Source organism: Anarrhichthys ocellatus, unplaced genomic scaffold (genome assembly GCF_004355925.1).
Source record: "Anarrhichthys ocellatus isolate YVR2014 unplaced genomic scaffold, GSC_Weel_1.0 scaffold198, whole genome shotgun sequence".
Taxonomy (NCBI): Eukaryota; Metazoa; Chordata; class Actinopteri; order Perciformes; family Anarhichadidae; genus Anarrhichthys; species Anarrhichthys ocellatus.
Window position 1 is genome coordinate 185,834 of NW_022280228.1, and position 20,098 is coordinate 205,931.

The window sequence follows — 20,098 nt, forward strand, 5'->3', positions numbered from 1 at the left end:
AATAAATGCAGTTGTAATAGCGTGGTTTTACATTGTGGTATTGCTTCTTTAAAACAAACTGCTGTAAGTAATCGGCATGAAAACGGAGTTTTAGCCAATAGGAACAGTGTCAGGGTGCTCTGTGGTCAAACAATGGTGGCAGTGACCAGTTTACTTTGACGATGAGCAATGATGTCAGATTAGGAGATGGGTTGATGAGAAAATCTTTTGCTCAGTGAGGAAAAGGAGATGATGAAAGACTTGTTATTATCAGTAAGTTTCACTTATAATAAAGCTATAATAAAATAAAGCTGCATCAAACTCACTGCACCTGTGGAATCGAACTTTGTACATTTGCTTAAGCACTATTTTATGTCCATTTCGCACTATTTTAGATTTCATGTAAAAAACATACAATTTATGAATAGGGCGCATTGTTACAGATTGAACTGCCCAACGGTATTTCAAAAGGCTCAAATTAGCTGTTGTTTTACATGCTTACGCAGTAGTAATATAGGATAAAATCTCCCGCATCATCAGTGCATCAAATATTCATGTTAAATCATATTTGGCAACTTTATTCATTTTCGGATCTCCTGTAACAATTGAAATGAACCTATGTGGGTTTGGAAATAGTTTGTAACACAGTTTGTAACGAGGTTATCACAATATAACCCTAACACGTTTGTACATCTTTGAAGATGCTGGTGTGATGACGTCCCCGTCGGACGCTCTCTGTGAGTTTGGGATTATGGGGTCAGATTGGATTATAGTGTAGTTATATAAAGCATCTGCACGGGATTGGCGGCCCGAGCCGAGCATGCGCACTGGAGCGTCCCACCATAACAACACAAGAAACCAGGAGCGTGTTTACAGATTTTTAAGTTGAAAAGTGGGAGTTTTTACAGGAAAGACAACGGCTCCCGTCCCGTGAAAGAGTGCAGGTGAGTTCGCGTGTATTCGGCTCGGCTCGGCTCGGTTCTGTGTGCGCGCGCGTGCGAACCCGGTTTTGTTCTCGGAGCACTTTGGAACTAGGAGACAATAAAGGAGGACGGCCGCGGAATCTGCTGTAGTGGAACCCCCGGGCAGGTATTAAATGCAGACTATCGCGAGTACATGTAAGGCTCCACAGCGTCATTGTGAACACACACACACAACGATGGAAGTCGCAGCTAATGCGACCAGCTAGCTGGAGACGAAGCACAAAACACACTGTTTTTATCGGGGACAAAATGTTCGGAATTCAAACATCCTATCCGACCGCGATGGCAGCTGCTTTACAGCCGACTTCCCCACGGCTCCTCAAACACAACACTGTCCTTTAAGCTCTATCGTAACACGTATAGACCATTATTTGTTTTCAGATATTTCAGGCTAAAGTTCACTGCGTAGTGTTTTTGTGTGCGTGTGTTTTGAACACTGGCGCACACCGAGACCTCAAACTTCTTTGAAGCCGTTGGCGTCGTGTTAACTGTTTCTACTGTAGTGAAGTAAACGGAGCGGACCCGAAGAGCTCAAACGGTTAGTGGTGAGTTTGCGTGTCTGAAATCTGTAGGAAAGTTGTTTTATTTTAATCTCATGTTTGCGTCTGTTGCTGGGACATTTTGCAGCGTGTCCGCTGAGAGCACCCCCCCCCCCCCCAATCCTACCGACACTTTAGGAACTCTATGTACCCTTTTTTAAACTTTCGCGGGGTTTTACATTAAGTTTCTGAAAGACGTGTTTCGCTTGTTTTGGTGCGTTGATATCATGAAAATAAAAAAGTGCGCACTCAGCGTTGTCGCGTGCAGCAATAGCGCTACTTGTTGGCACAGGCCGGCAGTCGTGTGTTCGGTTTGAGCTCTTTTCTTTTTTTACACCCAGCTGCATTAACAAACGTCCGCGTTGAATGCAAATTTACACATGAAGTAAGAGAAGAATGGTCCGTGCGGCCTCTTCACCGTGTTCGTTTGTGTCAGAAATATCGGTGTCGTTTTTTGTCAAAATGCAAAAAAAAATGCTTTATTTTCTCATAGTAGTTCTCAGTAGAAAGTGTCTGTTGTAGCTTTTTAAACTGCAAGCAGGGTGTTAACGACCCGGCAGGTTAAAGGTCAAACTGCTCTGTAAGCCTAGTGTAAAGGTGAGCTCTCACTGTTGTAAGTTATAAGAGCTCAAGAACATTACCATCATGATCCTACATCTTCTCCTCCATTACTTTATGTGCACTTTAATAAGAAAGATCTGAGTTATCACTGAAACGAAGGCCTCAGACTCCCCCTTCTTTCCTCGTTTGGCTCAATAGGTGTCTTGTTTTTTGCACATCTGTCCAGACGCAGGATGTTTTATGTCCCACAGACCTTATTCCAAGATAGCCTCGTAGTCACGAGAGACAAATGGAAATAATGTGCTATTTTCCTTCTAAAGGTTTTGTTAAGTGAATCATGAGATATATATATATATATATATATATATATATATATATATATATATATATATATATATATATCCCCTATTGTAATTGTAGTGTTAAGAGTTAATATTGGATTTAAACGTTGGTGTCTTTGCAGCCACTGTGCCGCCAGTTTTTATCTCGCAATCACAGAAGTGTTGCAAAAGCATGTTTTTTTTTTTTTTTAATGAGCTAAGCACAGCAGGGCCGGCTCTCTCTCAAAGCGCAACTCTACCCCCCCGACTTACCGAGGGATGGAGTTTCCCCCGTTGGCCGCGGCACAATTAAAAATATTACACAAGGAAAGAAAACATTCCGCGATCATCTGAAGCGCGTCCTCAGTACATATGCAGTTGTTTGTACAGTTATTTGACTCAAATGTAGATTTAACAACGTGATGCAATATGATACTTTCAGCAGGCATTGACCAAACACGGTGCAGCCATCCACTAGGTTTCCACCCAGTGTTGTTAACATCTTGCGAGTGTTAGGCCCGGTGCCCAAAGTAGAACTGTTTAAGAGCAAGCCAGAGAGAAGTGTCTGGTTAATGGGGCATTTTGTGGTATTCTCTACTCCCTAGCCCGAGGGAACTCTGGGCCTGCGTTCAGCAGAGCCGTGCATGCATCCACACACAAACACGCAGTCAGCAGCCAGGGTTGTTTTCTCTCTCCCTCTCTCTCCCTCTCCCTCTCTCTCTCTCTCTCTCTTTCTCTCTCTCTCTCTCCCCCTCTCTCTCTCTCTCGCTCCCTCTCTCTCTCTCTCTCTCGCTCTCACAAAACACAGACTGGACTTTCTGCTCGGCTGCTGATGCTCAGTGACAGTGTGTGCGTCAGAGAGGGACAGGGGACATACATAATGGATGGGTGTCCGTTTTGGATGTTTTATGAAGGGCATCCATTGGCGTCCACATCTGTAAAATATGTGAATGGCATAAAAAACACACCCAGGAGGACCTGTCTCTCATGGGGTTCAAACTGTCCCTCAGATGCCCCGGATGTATTTTTTGCTCCCGATGCAAGATTATATTTATAAGCCTGATACAAAATTCCAGCTGCGTCATGCACGCTTTAGTGCAAATGCACATCAAGTGCCGATGTAGGTGAGTCGTGCTTGAAAAACTGAGATTTAACGAATGAACGCAAACCGCTCACGTCGCAGAGTAAATGATGGAATCGGTGCTGAGTAGACCACCGCTACCCGCTGAAGGTTGTGCACTTATTTGGCTGGAGCTTTGAGCCTTGTCAGAACGGATTCATGAAGGGACTGTCGAAGTTAGGTAGCGTGGTTATGTAGCTGCATTAGTGCTGTCACAAGCTGCAATTTAGCCTGTGAATGATTGTCATACAAATAACTGAACCTGCCCCCCTGCGTCCTCTCAGCATTCCAGGATGTGGCTTTCCCCCTGACATTGTAACCTTGTGCTCAGTGTGCACTTAAATGCATACTAAGAGACAAAGTGTCTGTACTTTCTTGTGGATAACAGTGGCGTATGGATGGAGATGTGGGAGGGGGGTTAGCTCTGACACACATAACCCGAACTAGTGACGCTCATCACAGGGTGCAAGTGTGCTGTTGGGAGAAACAGAAGGACAAGCGGGAAGTGTCGTGTGCTGGGGACGGATGCTACTTAATAATTTAAACGCCATATCTGACTGTAGCTGGTCAGAAGGTTACAAACTTTCTTAGAAACCCTGTAGGAACATGTACCGCAGAGTCCCTGCATCGTCCTTTTTTAAAAGCTAGTAATAGAACATCTGGACTGTGTTTCTGTTTGTACACGGATGTCACATTGACACTAAGGCGATCAATGGGTTCACACTCTGATGAGATTATGTCTCCTGGTTGTTTTCGGTGTTGTTGGCGGAGATGTGCAGGCGTTGACACCCCCCAGGGTTACAACCTGAGAAAACTGGTCCTTCAGGTCGCACTCTCATCAAGTCTTTACCACTGTGTTTAGTGTGCGCTGTGTTATCCCCGTGTTGACTACTGTGTGCATGTTTTTTGTGATTTTGCAAGGCTAGAAGTTTGTGTTTCAGCCTAAATTGAAAGACAATGGAAATTCCTGTCACGTTCTACAGTCATGCAAAAACACAAAGCTCGTTTTTTACAACAATGAACGTGTGTTCAAGTTGAGCAAAACACGAACATGTGTTCGTGCATGTATTTTCTGTCAAGCATGTGTGAGCAGACAGCTGTTGAAGCCTTGTGAATGGATTTGTTTGACTCTTCGTTCCAAGCGGCTCCACCCTGCAGCCCCTGAAGGTATCGGCCGTAGACCCCGTTTGCTTCCTTCTACAACCTCCTGCTGGTTTTACATAATCCTACGCCACCCTGCAGTAATGGATGCTACATTTGTGTGAGTCGTGGTTCTGTGTTTGTTTGCCTTTTACAAGGTATTTATTGTAGCATATGTTTGTTAGCAGTGGGACATAATAGGTGTTTAAAAATCCCCAACCCTAAAGTCAAACAGCTGGTAATCTGCAATATATTTATCTTGCGTGAATTAAAGGGCCAGTTTGTAGGATCTGGCGACATCTAGTGGTGAGGTTGCAGATTGCAACCAAGTGAAACTTCTCCTGTGGGCCAAACGTGTAGGAGAACTACAGTGCCAGATGTAAAAAAAAAATAAAAAATAGAAAACCACCCTATCTGTCCTATCTCCTATCCGGAGAAGGACAAGCTAACTAGCTAACTAGCCAGCGGTCCGTCTTCAGAGCTGCAACCACACTACGGTCCCGTGTGTCGTAACCATGACGGCTAACAACAATCGCCTTTTCTTTTTGTACTAGTCAAACGACAACAGAAAAACAGTTCAATGTCCATTGCACTCCTATTCTATTAGTAGGAGTTTCCTGTGTGTTGCCCCGACTGAAAGAACGACTTGTTTAGCTGTTCATTGGAAACAGACTGAGTTGTCTCCACGTGTGTCCGCCTGTCTCTTGGGAGGTTCTAGGTTTCTCTTGGTTCTATGGATGTATAGTTACACTTGTTTTTAATTGACTTCAACTCAACTGGATTAGACATATTAGCCGTGTTAACTTCGGGAGCTGCCTGTGTACTCCAAATAGTAGTGCTTTAAAGAAATAGTAAGGAGAAACTAAAGTTGGCTTCTGATCCTAACTTAAGCTAACTTTGTTCAGTAACTTTCACAGTTTATTAGTCTCACAAGAGATCACTGAGTATTAACTGGGTTTGTTTGTGGCAGCTGGATTGGATCAGGTTACCAAGTCTGTCCTCCATAGAGACTGAAGTGAATGGACTACTGTTTGGTTTGGAGGCATGTGCTGGGATTGGAAGAGCTTTCTTCAGTTCGGGCTTTATTTTTTCTGATTTCTTGTTAGTTTAAGTATTTCATTTTACTATTAAAGTAAGGCACATATCAACAGAAAAAACTTTAAAGTTTGCAATAATGAAATGACAAAGATAATTATTCCAAAGGTGGGCTTTATTAATGGTTAATAAATAATTTACTACAAAAAACAACAACAAACGTTAGGATTGTGAAGGTTGTGGAAACTCCATTTGACAGGTCGGATCACTCATTTCTAGAAAAGAGCTGCAGATGAACTCGACCAAAATGTGCAAATTATTGATTAACCATTAATAAAGTTACAAGTTATAACAAAGACTTTATAAAGGGAGAGTGGCGCCCTATTATTGACTGAACGTGTCTCCATGCAAATCAATGTAGGATGCTAATTGCATTATGTACAGGTTTAAATGCTCTTCTCTCTTTGCATTGAGGAGTGGTTAAAAGCAACTCCACTTGTTTTGCAATATGTCACTTTAAAAAACATTTTCGCGATGGTTCTTTCACGTAATTATTTATGGCAGTAGGCCACTTTCTGATTGTTAACAGGCTGGACCGTTGCAACTTAATCCCATGAAAGAGCTCAGAGAGGAAGTCGCAAATACAAAGTCGTATTTCAGCACCACGGACAGCACACACACACACACACACACACACACACACACACACACACACACACAGTACAGTTAGACTACTGATATTTAAGAGTCATGGTTGGGACCACAGATTTTAACTTGCTCACACCTCAGTCAGATAAAGGATCAATGAGTCAGACTAGAGACTAACATACTCAGCTATACAGCCCCCTGCCTGTGCATTTACTCTATACTAGGGGACAGAGAGGAGGGGGAGCAGGTTGACAAGGGGCATGCATTTTGGTCATTTTACTAACAAGGGCGTAAAATCGCTTACTGCTAACAGGTCAGCACTTCTGAACCCCAGAGACACCCAAACATTGTCCCCATTTCTAGACTAAATATGTCACGTAGGACCAACGGGGCCGTCTCATCCTGTTTGAGTGACGTTGATGAGGAGCTTTCTCTGTTGTTATTGTTGATCTTTTTGTGGGGATTTAGGGGGGAATAAGAAAGCTATGGAAAAACAGAAGCCAAAGTTGTACTTTAAACTTCTTCGCTTTACTGCTGCCATAGATCTGTCCCATTTAAAGTGTGATTTCCAATGGCTGTATTTGATTTCAGGCCACATAAAAGGGAAGACCTATACAAAATGCACTGCTGGAATAATGTTTGAGAGATAAGTTTAAGGTTTCTAGATCTCCTCTGAGACCGCTGCCTCTCGCTGCTCTCTGTGTGTCCTGTAGGCATGAAGTTCCCCGTGGACCTCCTGGCTGACGTCAGCCAGACGGAGCTGGAGTGGTTGGCCCACAACTACATGAACAACCTCCTCTACAGCAACCCCGATTCACCCGAACACCTCGCCCTCTCCGACTCCACCCAGGTACAACCCGCCACACCTGGGCTGTAGCTCACTCCTGACTGGACCAGTGTGCTGTCTTTACAACCATACGTGTCAGGTCATTGGAATGTAGCTAATTACTGTATTTAAATACAATGTTGAGGTACTTGTGCTATACTCGAGTATTTCCATGTTCGGCCTCTTTATACTTCTAAACCACTACATTTATCTGACGGCTTTATTTACTAGTTTCTTTGCAGATTCAGATTAACACAACATCTAAGTAAGTCTGTTTGTGGATTGCTACAATGGGGGGGCAAATGGGCTGAAACCGTGTCTGTCACACCTACACACTACAAACAGCCCATTCTGAAACGACGGCTAAACGATGTGTCTCACGTATCTCGACCAATAACTTTCTACTGTTTGTCTATAGGCACATGAAGCTCAAACAGACCAATGAGCAAAAGAAGAGAGAAAAAACTCAGACTTGACCAATCGGATTCGACGATGTAACTTCTTAGTCGGGGACCTTTTACCAGCTGCAACATGAAATAATTAGTGAATCATTGAATTCATGCACATGGAGCGAGGTGTGGTTAATGCCGTGCACTGAGACGTCCGTCTGTCCTCAGGTCACCATAGACGTCTCCAGCGTGGGCTTCGTCCCTCTCTATGGATCCGGCGACAAACAGAAGATCCTGGCCCTCTTCTCTCCCAGCGACCCGTTCACCGCCGTGGCGCTGTACCTGCTGGACCGCTGGTGGGCGGTGGACGACATCCTCAAGACGGCAGACCCCGCTCGAGGTGGAGCTGTGGAGGTATGAAGGAGATCAACTGCCCAAAGTCAACTTTTTACTTGCCCCTATACAGATGTTATTTATTTATTAGCGGTTATCAAACAAGACTAAAGTTGATTGTCATGCTTGATCATAATTTAGGGAGGGTGTCATCACCTGCTTTATGAGTGACAATGTCAAGACTGCAGTTATTGAAAAGATATTCATCAAAAGACCATAAAATCATACTTTTTATTTGGAAACGCTCGACTGAATATTGTGCGCCATCCATTCAAGTGTAACCGAAAAGTTATTTCAGGTCTGGTGCACCCAAATATATGAGATGGGGTTCTGACTGGGTTGTCTTATTTCCCAGTTTGTGTGTTGGTAGGCACTCCATCTACCCAAATGTGTTTTTCATGACATGTCCCCTTTTTTGTGAATACCACTTTCTTCTGCCTGTCCCACAGGTGGAGACGGTGGGAGAGAGAATAGTTCTATACATCCTCAATCGCGTCGTCTATCGAGCCAAAGAGATGAGCCCTGAGGAGCTCCCCTTCCTCTGCCATGGAGAAAAAGACAGCGCGAAAATCCTCTGGAATAATGGAGAGGCTGTCGGCTTCTACTCAGTCAAACCCTCAGGTAATTTATGTGACGTTCATTAAACGCATACATATGCCCGTACTGCTTACTGCTTACAGTTTACGCCGGTACAAGACCTGATTTAGTCCACGTATTGGTTCATTCCTTTCTGAAAATGTCCTCATGACTGTGCTTTTTGTTTCTCGTGCAGGCAGCTTTATTAGTTCTTTCTCAACCAGAAGCTATCAGCTCCCTGTGATGGACTCCATCTTCGTTAGAAAATGTCAGCGTGGTAAAGGCTTCGGCCTGCAGATGCTGGAGGACTTTGTGCTCAGTTTCAAAGAGGACTGTCTGGGGTTGAAGTACCCCATAACAAAATTCATGTTTAAAGGTACATGAGTCCACCCTGCAGCAAGTACACCTTATTCATATGTAGAGTCTGAATCTACTTTCTTACAGTCTGTGCTGGTATATAGAGACACTAACAGTACATTACCGTAAGTTAAATACACTCCTCTCTGTTCCCTAGTGTGTGGGAAATACCTGTGTCAGTACCCAGGAGACACAGACCTGCTGTGGGAGGTGGAGAGCATAGGTGGGCCCAACCAGAGGACCAATATCGCCGGAAAAATCCAGGCCATGGACCAGAGTGGTAAAAATGTTGTAGAGCTAGACCATTAAAATCCCTCCGGGATATCCCAAAAGATTTGACACCGTAAAGATTGTGTCATCTTGAAATTGCCAAATATTTAATTTAGTAAAGAATGTGCTGCAAAATAGTTTTTCTACTTATCTAAGCACGTCTTACCTTGTTCCTCAGCAGTATCCATGAGTCGGTCATTCACAGAGGAATCACTCGTGATTACTGAAAGGACGGAACCGGACGCGGTGATGAAGGCGATCACCACTCAAATAAAAGAGGCCGGCTCTATAGAATGCACGGTGGAAATTGTGGTGCGTTGTTATTTCTTCCAATTTTGCATATCACGTATTTGAGAAACAAATAATTCTACAAGTTAAAAAAAAATAATCCTGGTCATTGTGATTTGTAGGAGGAAGTGACGCTACTGAGCACTACCAGAGGTGAGTGTCATTTTGCATCTACGCTGTAAACTCTCCACCAAAGTCTCTTTCACACCAAATGTTCAAGGCGGGAATGTCGCGCAGTTATTCTGCGTCACTGCTGTTGTTGGCAGCATTATGCCGCCTTTTTTTGTTTCAAGGCGGACTTTCTTTCATTTTTTTACGTCGGAATCTTTGTGCGAAAGGGTCTTTAGGTTGCACATTAAAGTTTGTATGGCTTAATGTGATGACGTAGTAACGTTGTTACAACGGTAACACTTTCAGAGGCTGAGGTGCCCCTCACAGCCCGGAGTCGGAGTAGCGGCTCCAAACGAAGGAAGATGGGAGAAGAGATTGGAGAGGACAAGTCCGAGAAAGTCATCAGGTCTGTATGAATAAAACCATCACTAGGGATGGGTATCGTTAGGGTTTTATTGATCATAGTTCTCTTATTCAAATAGTCTTTCTTCAGCAGCAATACAAGAAATTTCAAAATCTTTAAAATACATTCACAGCTAACCAATTAGCGAAGTGATTAGCTTTCATGTATTAGCCCGTTCTTCTGATCAAACTCAGCATGGCATCACTAGTTTTCCCCGCAGTAGACGAGGATGGATGGCTGCTCCACAAACGGTAGAAAAGTGATCATTTCTGCAGATTGATGTTCTGATTGTTGGTCACATGTTGTGATAAACTGCCCGCGTCAACCTGGCACTATTTCAGTTTTAATTGTACTGTATCTCAGGTCATAACACAACTTATAATTTTCCACCAATAGGGGTCTCTCAGTCAAACAATAGGCGTCTTGAAGTAGTGTGGGACCACAGTTGCCATCACACAGTGCTGCAGGAATGAGTCCTAAAAACAGGATATTAGTTTGGTCTTCCGGTTCGCTCGTCGTTTGTAGTTGGATGCTTAGTTAACTGAGGAGATTTGAACGTTTTCTTCTACAATATGAACTACATCAGTAAAAGCCCTCTGGTGAATTTTAAGCTTTTATTTGTTGTACAAAAGGCGGTGGCGTACAAGAGTCCCCAACATGCTCAATCAGCTGAAAAGGCTGCCATCAACTGCAAATAGTAGTAGACTATGGCTGTATTTATTAGTGATTCTCATCAAAATACAGTTACAAATATAATAATGAGGAAAGCAGCAAATTGTTGAAATTAACAAGTGGTATCTAATATTTTTAGAATTGAGGATATTGAAGCAGAAACCCCGAGCAAGGATCAAGTTTCTGCGCAACAGAAGACAGAACTTCACGTCTCTGAATTGGTGAAGACTGAGGTGTATATATGCACATTCTTCTTCACATGTTTGTCTACAGACCAGTACAGCAACCTGTTCATGATTCAATTGATCTTGTTTATTTTTAGGGTATGTCCACTGTGGCTCCTGGAGAGCAAGGAGAGCATATGTTGGACCAACCAGCCACCGTCCTAGCCCAACAAGACCTACAAGATGATGACGTTACATTAGCACCTTCGACTGAGGAGCCACAAGTAGAAGATAATGCCCCCCAGAATCTGAACAGCATCTCCTGTGACTCACAGATAACAGTTGAGAATGTGGCATCAGAAATTAAGGAAGAGTGTCAGAAGGAAGACACTGCAGCGCTGGTAGTCTGTGAAGAAGCTTTGGAGGAAGCAGAAACTCTGGACAAAGTGGGAGAGGGAACTCAAGTTGGGGTCACTGATGAAAAGTCGGAAGAGAGAGTAACACAACAAGAGCTAAGTCTATCAACACATGCAACATCAGAGAATGGTGAAGCTGGAAAAACCAGAAGAGCCAATGTAAAGGCTGCGACAAATGTAGAGAGTATAACCCCCAGACGGAGATCTACGCGTCACAGCAAGCAAGAAGAGGGGGTAAAGCAGGGAACTACAGCCCAGAAGGCAGGGGTCATTTTGAGAGGAAGAACTATTAAGAACACCCCTCCACCCACACACAAATATACCCGATGTAACCAAAACGTATCTGAAGAATTAGAGAAAGAGGTTGATGAAGTGGCAGAGGAGGAAGACGTCTCTACAACCCAGGTAGTGGAGGAGTCGGATGGAACTGAGGGAGAAGCACAAGAAGAAGAACAAACCTCCATAAAAGAGGATGTAGTCACGGTGGAAGAGTTATCCGAAGAAAAGCAACAGCTCGAAGATGAACAACTGAAAAATGAAGAGAAGATGGAGAAACAACAGGAGCCAGTGGATGAACAAGAAGCAGAGAACGGTGAAGAAGAACCAGCAGTGACAACCAGAACACTGAGACATGGGAGGGTTTCTACCACTGACACACCTAAAGGAAAATCCAAAAGAAGCCGTAAACAAATCCAGGAAGAAACACAAAAGGGAGAGGAGGAATCTAAATGTGTCGAGGAAACAGGAGTAGGGGAAGAAGATGTAGAGAAGACTGATGAGGAGATAGAGGAGATAGTAGATAAGGTTAAGGAAGCGGCCTCTGAAAATGAGGAGGGTTTAGATTTAGAAATAGATGATGTGGAGGAAGGGGAAGCGGTGGTGGAGCAAAAACAAGATGCAGTGGAAGATAAAACAGGGCTGGTGTCAGAGCTACTAACTGAAGGGGACGAGGGGAAAGCCCCAGAGGAGGATAAAATGGAGGTGGAGAATGAGGAACTTGTTACTGTGGAGGGGGAAAAAGGAGAGTCTGAGGAAGGAACAATGATGCTGACTGGAGAGGAAGAGAACACAGCTGTAGTTTCAGCTGCTGCCGATGATTTAGTACAAGAAGAGACAGATGCACCATTACCTTCACCGGCCACTGACTCAGCTGTACTTCCACCTGTCGAAGATGAGGCAACACCTTCAGCAGAGGAGCAACAGAGTAAGGGAACGGCAACCCAGCTTTCTGATCTCCGAAGAGTGACAGTGGTTTTAGTGGACCTGCAAAAACCCCATCACGACGTCCAGGATGAAACAGCAGCTACAGAGGAGGGTCTTCCTGTACAAAAGACTGCTGCTGAGGCAGAAGAGGAGCAGAGGGAAGAAACAATGAAAGAAGAAGAAACGGTGGCACAGGAGACTGTCCCTGGATCCTCTGTGGGTGTAGAAAAAACTGAGCTGGAGAAGGTGACAGTTAAAGAGGAACGGTGTGAGTATAAAGTGGAAGCAGTCACAAAACAAGAAACAGAGGACGGGAGAGATGAGGAGACAGCTGAAGCGGTCGAAGCCACACCAAGAACCAGAGGCAGACCGAGAAAGGAGGCAGCTCCAAAAATTAAGGAAGTGGTACCGATAGTTGAAATCAGGGTTTTGAGGGCTGGAAGGAAATCATACTATGCCCGACAGAGAACAAAAAGAACCCACAAGCAACTCCAGGAAGAGGAAGAAGAAGAGGAGAGAGGAGAGGACTCTACAGCAGTTGAGGCGAGAGAGACAGAGGAAGAAGAGGAAGAACAACAGATGACTGATCTGAAGAAGGGAGAGAAACTTGAAGAAAGGGATGCAACTGAACAAGCAGAAAATATAGAAGCAGAAATGGCCTCAGAGAAAGAGGATATAGTGGCAGAGCAAGCTGTCAACCAACACGATGCTCAGGAGGAGGGACAGATCGACTGTACTGAGACAGTTGCCGATGTGGACACAGAGGCCTCAGTTGGACAACACGATGATGAGGAAAAGACCTTGGTTGTTGCAGATGAAGCACTCGCCAAGCAAGATACAGTGGAGGGAGAACAGTCAACCTCCACATCTGAAGTGGCGGAAAGTGCACAGGAGACAATGTTGACAGCAAAGGTCGAGCAGGCAAAAGATGTGTCTGAGGAGGAAGTACCAGTTGTTGAAAGAGTCCTAAGAAGTGGTGAAAAGACTGTGAGAGCCACAAAGAAACAGGATGATGAGCAAGAGGAGGAGGCACCGGGAGAGAACAGCACAGAAGAAGATGAACCAGCAGTAGAAATTAGGGTTCTAAGGAAGGGAAGAAAGCCTGCTGATGCCACACCTAGTCGTAAATCCAAAAGAGCTTGCACACAGTGTCAGACCGAGGAAGAGCGAGAAGAAGAAGATACTCCTGCTGAAGAGATTGAAGGAGAGGAAGAAGAGGCTGGGCAGGAATCACCGGAGGAGAAAGACAAAGATGTGGAAGAGGAAGGAGCTCGTAATGCGGCTGGGGAAGAACCTACCGTGGGAGACGCAGAGCAGACGAAGGATGCCTCGACAGAGGAAGCAGGAGAGCTTGAAGAGGAGGTCAACAGTGTGGAAGCTGTGGATGGGATTGGTACTGACACTGTCCTACCTTCATCAGCTGAGGAGGAGGAAACCGCAGTCGTAGAACAACCCAATGCTGCGGCAGAAGTGCGATTGGACGCTGCCACCGCTGAAGGAGAGGCTCTAGTTGAAGATGCATCTGTGGTGGCCGAAGATGAAGCTCCAGCCGTAACAACAAGAGCATTTTGGAGCAAACAAAAAGCGTCACCTTCCACACCATCTCCAAGATCCAGAAGGCAGAAAGACGATTCCCCTCGAAGATCCGTACGAAAAAGACCAAAGGTGTGTTACAGGGAAAACAATGAGGGTGAGCGAGATGACACTGATGGCAACACTGACGAGGAGGTAAAGGTTACAGTAGCATCAGACGAGGACCAAGGCAACGAGAAAGCTGAGCCTTCTTCGGATACAGATGAAGAGGTAGAGGCTGCTGGATCAAGCCAAGAGGACGAGGAATATGAGCAGAATACATCCGAGGAAGAGGAGGAACCCATAGTGATTGGGAAGAGAGTTTTAAGGGGGAGGTCAGTTCCTTCAGTAATAATAACCCCGCAGTCTAAATCCAGACGCCGCAGCGCTAAAGTGTCCAATGAAGAAAGGAGCCCTCGATCAGCTCAGAAGAGAAAAATTACCGAGGTGACACGCAAATCTAAGCATCTCAGCAGAGTTTAGGATGTTCACAATACCATCATTGACAATGACACAAAAGTGCATGTGTGGAGTCACTAAACTGGGAAAATGCCAAAAAAGCAAAACGATATACTGTATATATATTTTCATACGAAATTTTGAATGCAGGCTCACAAAGCCCGGTGGAATGCAGGGGATACTCGTGACCACAGGGGCCGCTGTGGTAAAGGTCCATGATCTTGCTTTTAGGGCCACTATTATCTATTCTCTCTACCCCCTCATTGTAATCTGACCTGGGGACAGTGTCTCTCACCAGCATGTCTCCGTTTACCAAAAACAAAAACCTACGCCACCCTGACCATTATAACGACATACAAGTCCTTCACACTGTGTTGGATTTGAAAAGCGTTTTTTCCTTTTCCCAGTTTGTATGTGAACATAAATTATATTAAAGAGTTAAAACACCCAAGTTTGGTCAAGAAGAGACTGGGTTCATTGAAATCTGCACACAAAAACAAATGGACAAACTCGTGCAGGGTCCACAGTAGATTTCATTTTTCCATTTTAACTGAGAACTCTTACAAGTGGGGAATTATTATTTTTATATTGTAAAAATGTGAATGTCCAGTTTGCATCATGTGATGAAACAAATCTCAACTATAGCTTTTAGTATTTTTTTACTCGGCAACATGTCAGTCAGGAATCAAATGAATAAGTCTAAATAAGAATAAGTCTCTTTCTTTAAATTGGTGAAACGCTCCAATAGTTTTTGACTCTACAGAGGAACCGGTTATTTTGTATAGCTTGTTTATGTACTTTGATTTAAAAAAAAAGAATTACCAAAACATGTTCTTGCTTTGCAACTATCAGCAGAACTCAGGTCTTAATATTAACATCTTCTCTTTTTTTTTTTCTATATACATTTCACATGTAGAGATTTGTAACCTGTAGATCCATCTAACATGTAATCACCTCTCGTGTTACGCTTTCATCTAACTTAGTGAAGTTGAGCGGTACAACCTGTAGAGAGGACGCTTCTCAAGTCAATGCCCTCTATCACGCTTCTTGTTTTTATTAATGTGATTATTTAGTCTACATTATACATCCATGTGAGTTTAAGTGTTGATTTTGTCTGCATCATGTGGAGGATAACATTTAATTAGCTGTGTGATGTAAAGCTGTGATCTTTCTCGAATGTGCTTGTGCTTATTAGCAGATGCCGTTGAAGTCATTCAAGGTCACTAACATTTTTTTGTCTGTGTGGACTTTTCTCTGTGAAATGATGTTTCCATGAGCTGAAATTGTGGTAAATAAAGGTTTCTGAAGGTAGCAGTTCGACTTTTGTGCTTATTGGGCATAAACCTTTCTCATTGGATCTTAGTGTTCGATCGAGTCTTACATTTAAATGTTGTCACTGACTACGTTTACGTGCACACTCATATTCCACTATTAAAAAGAAGAAACAGTTAATGCCAAGTATTTTTATTGTCTTATAAGATTTATTAAGGCAAATAAAACATAAAAGCAGGTTAATGTTTCAGCTTGATTACATTGTTAAGGGTATCCAACATACAATTTGTCAGGTACTGTATCTCATTGAGCCTCCATCATTATTTCAGGGGCAGGCTGTGGGATCAGGTACATGTTGACAGGGATCCACCACAGACCGGACTTCTCCCATTTGGACAACTTTGTAGGTCCCAGAGATGGACGTCCATGTGGTCTTCCCGTTGCTGTAGGTGCGGCTGAGGCGTGCAGTGTAAGGGATGTCTGCCCCGTACTTATACCCCACCATACTGACACCACAGGAGTGGTTTGGTGGGACATTGTGCGTAACAGAAACAGTGTGGGCGATCGACTTGGTATAAGTTGTCCCCTCACTTAACTGGAGGGTCGTCTCCGCGCTAATCTCAATGCTTGCAGAGGCAATTATGGGGATTCCAGCAGTGATGGCAGTTTTGACGCCCGCTGTGATAGAAGAGCTGGTGTCCCACCTTTGCTCCTCTTGGATCGTCTTTGAGAGGGAAGCTGTCTGTGTCACTGCCTGGCAGTCCTTGTTGGTGATGGAAGCTTTGTCCATGGTCTCTGGAGGATAAGTGATGATTTTAACCTCATCAGTCTTGTACTTGACATCAGAGATGTGCTCACTGTAAATATCTTTGTTAAAGGTCAGGACCTGGTAGGTCTTGTACCAATACTCATAACCCTTCCAGGGAAGGTAGAAGGCCGGATTTTTAACATCCACCTTTCCAAGACCATACTTGTTCTTCCCAACATAAAGGTCTCTGGAGCAGGTACTGACTGAATTCTGAGGCACTGAACCGTAGGAGTCATCCTTCCATTCCAAAAACTCAAAGTTGTTTTTGTTCACCAGGATCTGAAATTGGGAGCCAAGATAAGCTTTACCGCCAAAGGGGTAGTGGCAGGAAGGAGTTGAATCCATGTCAGGGTTGTAGAAGCCGGCAATACAGTCATATTGGCAAACATAGTCGATGCGTCCAACATATTCGTTGTAGATTGAAACTGCTCCATCGGGGAGAGAGCCATCAAAAGCCTTCCATTCCAGGTTGGTTTGATACAAGTTGGACAATGAATACCGGGCCAACGTGGTCTTGATCTCCACAGGAGTTGGAAGAGCTTGATCTGTCATTTCGTTATCAGAGATATTAGGAACCCTTTCCTCCAGATTTGGGTTCAGCAGCAGGACTGTATAAAAGCAGGGGAAAAGGCACAGATAGGAACAAAGTTTAAGTATAAACCACATGACATCAGTACTCAATCAAATCGTTTCTAATCCTTTTGAAGCTAAGTTTTGAAGAATTCTTTATCGGGCAAAACAAAATCTGGCCGATGGAGAGCAATAAGCAAAACGTTTACCTTGATATGATTTTTAAATCACAATTCAAGGGACGTCAGCGACTCTAATTTCCAGAGAGCTTGGATATCTGAAGCAAGAAAAGCCTGCAGTGACTCAACAAAGGGACAAATGTTTTGGCCTCTCGTCCACACGCAAACACAGTTTTAAGTCACTAAAATAGACATTTTTTTAAAATGCCTTTTAAGGTGTACTTAAAAAAATAACCCTGTATATTATGTGTGGACACATTAAACAGAGTTTTTGGGAAGCTTCTGAAAACAACAGATGGTTTCATGTAAACAAGAACCAGCAAAGATCAGTCAAACGGACCTGAAGTAAACCTTCACAGAGCTTGAAGCAAAGCAACAACACTACCGTGTCCCATTCAGCATCAACTGTCCCACAGAACTTTGACCGGACGGTCTGGTTGATATGATATTAATGTTTATCATGTCTTTTGCTTGAGGAAACTGGTTCCCCATCTTCTCAGAGTTTTCCTGAGCAGGATACTGTTCTTTAAACCACTGAGATGTCTGAATATTTCATATAACTTCCCAATCAACGTTTTCTTGTAAAGTGACGCTAAGCAGGAACTCCACCTCATCGTTCGTCCACATGAGTTCAATTTAGTTTTTACTGTGAAACCAAACATCAAGTATGCATAAATAAATACATAATTAGCTGTTGCTTCACTATGCTTTAGTATTTGTTAACATTGCCAAGGGAGAATAAGCTCACTGAGCATGCTCAGAATATTCTTTTATGGTATTTGAGGTATTGTTGACGTCACCTTTATCACCACCTATATACTGACGTGACTCAAGAAGAAAGCCAACATAGAGGGCTATCATGTCAGTTAGATTTTGAATTACCTTTTTGGGATACCGTAGCAACTGGATTTACACAGTATTGTTATTTTACACATTGTAGTCTTCTGCTGCTGAGTTTTAAAATGTGATATAATGATGCTTCACGCACCATAAATTGAATCACCACTGAGATTCCTTAAATCCTCAAAACAACAAACCCAACAATTTGCGTGGCATCAAAAAACATGATCTCTGTGAACTGACCACAAAACCAAAAAGCACATTTGTAATACTAGGAATTTAGATCAATTTAAATAATAATAATGATAATAATAAACAAACAGCTTTTTTTGTTTTCTCCAAATATTAAAACTAATTCCTCCTTTCCCGTCTATGTTCATGTCTTTTTTGCTTCCTGCATTTGTGCTAAAACAATTCATATCCTCATCAAGTTATGAACAAATGATGAAACTTGGAAAAGGAGGCGTTTTAATTCTCAAATGAGATTTAGCGGTGCTTAACACACCACAGATTTAATCATCGCCGAAATCTTAAATCATCAACACATCAAACCGAAATGATTTGCATGTCTTGGCTCCACAGCGGCTGAAACACTTGCAACTTAAATCAGTTGAAATGAATTCAGTGTTTTCTCACAAGATTAAAATGAACTCTTTTACATCTTTTTTTTAAATTTAATTAAATTATTTTCAAGTTCTGTCCTTATCCCATTTGAAGTGATGCACACATGAGGACAAAAGAAACAGCAACATGGAAGATTCACACTGTGATGTCAGTTTCAGTTTACCTGCTTCTTGGTACTTGTTACAGCTGTCGTACTTCTCACAGCTGTCTAGGCCGGCTGAGGACAGAGCCGGCAGCGCCAACATCAGCAACACAGACAGCTTCATCTGCAGAAGAAACACAGAACAGGATCCCTGTTACACTCACCAGCAGTTTGTAGCACTAAACCAACATTAAAGCAGTGTTTGGTTTATTATATTATGTGTCATTCATATTATAAAAAAAAAAGAATGAAGATAAAAATGTGAAAGCAGCAGAATCACTTTGGTGGATTTATGGAGAAGTTGCAAAAACTTACAGTCACGACGTTCAAAAGTCCAGCAGAGGGTCAGGCAGGCAGGTACGCAACAGTTTGGTTCAAGCAAACAGGTCACAGATGCTAGAAAACAAAGACGTGATGCACACTGAAGCTTTGTCAGTGACTGCGGTGAAGAGGCTGCTATATAGTGTGCTGATATGGAGATGGGCGGGGAAAGCTCAGGTGATTTTAGTTTAATACTCAAACATGTTGCTCTAGTTTGTTTGTAGTTCTTCTCCCTGGGTGTGTTTTTTTATCTTCATAGATTAGATTAGATTAGAACACTTTATTAATCCCCAGTGGGGGAAACTCATTTGCCACCCACAAACTCATACTGACGACACAGTCCACAGTACACAACAGACAAAAACACATTACAAAAACACATTACAAAGGATACATAACACCAGACAATGCCATATAAAACATGATCGACATCAGAAAGTCCGATTAAAAAAATCGGACTGCTGCTGGAACGAAAGACCATCTTAGTGGTTCAGTAGAACACTGAGGCCTCCTGAGTCTCTCACTCAATGAGCTTCGGAGTCCGTTGAAGACACCGTGTAGTGGACGGCCTTCAAACAAGACAATCGTTTTTAACTTGGCCCTTGTTCGCTTTTCAACAGTGACTTCTAGTGAGTCTGGGGTAAGGCCAATCACTGAGCCAGCCTTTCTGATCATCTTATTGATCCTGTTTCTATCATCCGCAGTGATCCCCCCCCCCCAGCAGAGCACAGCATAAACAAGAACACTAGCCAAGATCCCCTGATAGGAAACATGAAGAAGCTTCCTGCTGATGTCAAATGAACTCAGCTTCCTCAGGAAGAAGAGTCTTGACTGAGCCTTTTTAAAAACAGCATCAGTGTTCTTCTTCCAGTTTAATTTACTGTCCAGATAGACCCCGAGATATTTATACGACTGGAC

General features: G+C 43.3%; 2 protein-coding genes across 8 annotated transcripts; one reads left to right on the forward strand and one right to left on the reverse strand.

Annotated features, from left to right (window-relative positions):
- Positions 1–802: 802 nt before the first annotated feature.
- LOC116400748 (trichohyalin-like) lies at positions 803–15,735 on the forward strand. Of its 7 annotated transcripts, none has more exons than XM_031878745.1 (12): positions 803–923; positions 4,645–4,763; positions 7,039–7,175; positions 7,769–7,954; positions 8,383–8,554; positions 8,706–8,885; positions 9,024–9,146; positions 9,315–9,448; positions 9,547–9,577; positions 9,842–9,941; positions 10,750–10,843; positions 10,933–15,735. In XM_031878745.1, exons 2-12 carry the CDS (start codon positions 4,751–4,753, stop codon positions 14,446–14,448), a joined length of 4,686 nt encoding a protein of 1,561 aa, XP_031734605.1. In that variant the 5' UTR covers positions 803–923; positions 4,645–4,750; the 3' UTR covers positions 14,449–15,735. The 7 variants fall into 7 exon arrangements, with proteins under 7 accessions (XP_031734605.1, XP_031734608.1, XP_031734607.1 ...); XM_031878748.1 differs by having other exon boundaries at positions 10,750–10,831; XM_031878747.1 differs by having other exon boundaries at positions 9,318–9,448.
- Positions 15,736–16,021: 286 nt separating this feature from the next.
- LOC116400752 (natterin-3-like) lies at positions 16,022–19,263 on the reverse strand. The gene is made up of 3 exons (XM_031878765.1): positions 19,175–19,263; positions 18,881–18,983; positions 16,022–17,112 (listed from the first exon to the last, which is right to left on the reverse strand). Exons 2-3 carry the CDS (start codon positions 18,981–18,983, stop codon positions 16,022–16,024), a joined length of 1,194 nt encoding a protein of 397 aa, XP_031734625.1. The 5' UTR covers positions 19,175–19,263.
- Positions 19,264–20,098: the final 835 nt, after the last annotated feature.

What these genes read in the sequence shown, in the direction of transcription:
- LOC116400752 (XM_031878765.1), bottom strand. Translation starts at nt 18,983, where the DNA reads ATGAAGCTGTCTGTGTTGCTGATGTTGGCGCTGCCGGCTCTGTCCTCA. An exon ending in TAACAAGTACCAAGAAGCAG is followed by an intron (nt 17,113 to 18,880) that starts GTAAACTGAAAC and finishes GCTTTTATACAG; the next exon opens with TCCTGCTGCTGAACCCAAAT.
- LOC116400748 (XM_031878745.1), top strand. An exon ending in CTACTCAGTCAAACCCTCAG is followed by an intron (nt 8,555 to 8,705) that starts GTAATTTATGTG and finishes TTTCTCGTGCAG; the next exon opens with GCAGCTTTATTAGTTCTTTC. An exon ending in AACAAAATTCATGTTTAAAG is followed by an intron (nt 8,886 to 9,023) that starts GTACATGAGTCC and finishes TCTGTTCCCTAG; the next exon opens with TGTGTGGGAAATACCTGTGT.